This window comes from Papilio xuthus, unplaced genomic scaffold (assembly GCF_000836235.2).
Source record: "Papilio xuthus unplaced genomic scaffold, Pxut_1.1 DF826115.1, whole genome shotgun sequence".
Taxonomy (NCBI): domain Eukaryota; kingdom Metazoa; phylum Arthropoda; class Insecta; order Lepidoptera; family Papilionidae; genus Papilio; species Papilio xuthus.
The window spans coordinates 3,252,517-3,254,069 of record NW_013532534.1 but is presented as its reverse complement, the minus strand read 5'-3'; the positions used below and the strand labels follow the sequence as shown (position 1 = coordinate 3,254,069).

Here is a 1,553-nt window from a genome sequence, read left to right as displayed (position 1 = left end):
AAAAAGAAATAATAACAACGTGATCTTAATCGCACATTACATCATGTTCTTAGAACGCTCTTGTGTTAAAAAAGTGGATTTCGATGTACTGTAAAAAGATTTGGCTTTTGTTATTATGTTGTATTAAAAATTTGGCTAGTTTTTTTTAAATAATTGTGCATGTCTTACTCAGAATTGAATGCAAACGTAATGTTTTATTGATTGAATAAAATTGTGTTTTTCCACATATCCAATGTTTCCATCAATGCCTGATATAAATATTATCTGCGCAGTCACTTGTTTTCCTTGCAATTGAACTCTACTGTGACTTCACGTACACGAGTCCTAAGTACAACACAATTTATGTGATTATGCAGTATTGACGTGTTCGCCGTGAGTTTTCACTGCGGAAACACTAGGGCAAAAACATATTGTTTTCTCTCTACTGTCTCAATGGAAAAACTGAAATAACTATATGTTTCGTTGGGGTGTTTTATGAACAGTCTTGATGGTATTTCGAGAAACTGACGGTAACGGATTAATTCGTATTTTGTTGCTCTGTTTGATCAATATTGAGGACAGAGTTTTCATACTCGGAGTGACACAAATGTAGATAGCCAGTTAGTCTAGTAACTACCTGTTTACAAAAGAAATAATATTTTTTTTCAATTTAATTTTTTATTCGTTACTATTCTTCAGATAACTTTTACATTGCTTTTGTAAAAAATAAGCTGTAGAAAGAAGGTTTAAGATAACTATTGGCAGCAGCATCTTTCAACGTAAAAGACAAATTTAATCATAATTTTCATGAATTGCGCTAAGTTGTAGAAAAAGTTCTTTTCCTTGTACGTGGGATTAAACATTGTGGTTCTTTTTTGGGTACAGATTATTACATTTTAAAATTTATTTTCAATATTCTCTTTTTTTTGTCATACAATTTTTCATTTTCCGTAGATTTATTTCAATTTTTATCGTTTAACTTTTTGAGCTATTATTTCTAAATCGATTTCACAAATTTGATAGCAAGGTGTGGTTGTTTTTTTCGTAGCTACAAATATTATTTTTGTATTAATTGGTGTTTCCTCGTTGACGCTGTTGTAAACAATGTACAGAGTATGAGAGAGTCCAGGTGGAATTCTACAGCATCTTGATTTCGATAAGTTCTGGAACTTGAGGTTTTCTATTTCTGGATAGATTTTGTAATATTTTATTAATACAGGTTCTAATGTCAAATTACAAAATTTTACATCGTTTGTTGTGGCCACTCCCCTTTTAGATTCCAATGTTACTTGTTGAGGGTAAGACACCAGACTATTCTCACAGATATAAGAAGCCGATTTTTTTAATGGACTAGAAAAATATTTTGTAATTTCAACAAATTTTCGTACTTCACATTTCAACGCTTCATTAATTTCAATCCAATCTTGCAAATCATTGCTAAGCCTCTTTTCCTTCTCTCCGCCAATTTGTTGACGGACACCGTTACTGTACAACAATTTTATGTCTGAATTTGCCTGCATTACCAATTTATTGAGGTTATGTGTTTTATTAGACGAGAATTTATGAAATTGTAA

At 31.1% G+C, this 1,553-nt stretch overlaps 1 protein-coding gene across 1 annotated transcript; it reads right to left on the bottom strand.

Moving 5' to 3' along the window:
- Positions 1 to 639: 639 nt before the first annotated feature.
- LOC106123360 (uncharacterized) lies at positions 640 to 1,553 on the bottom strand. Its single transcript, XM_013319618.1, has one exon. It carries the CDS (start codon positions 1,497 to 1,499, stop codon positions 948 to 950), a length of 552 nt encoding a protein of 183 aa, XP_013175072.1. The 5' UTR covers positions 1,500 to 1,553; the 3' UTR covers positions 640 to 947.

Excerpts from the sequence above, each read along its gene's own strand:
- LOC106123360 (XM_013319618.1), bottom strand. The coding sequence starts at position 1,499 with ATGCAGGCAAATTCAGACATAAAATTGTTGTACAGTAACGGTGTCCGT.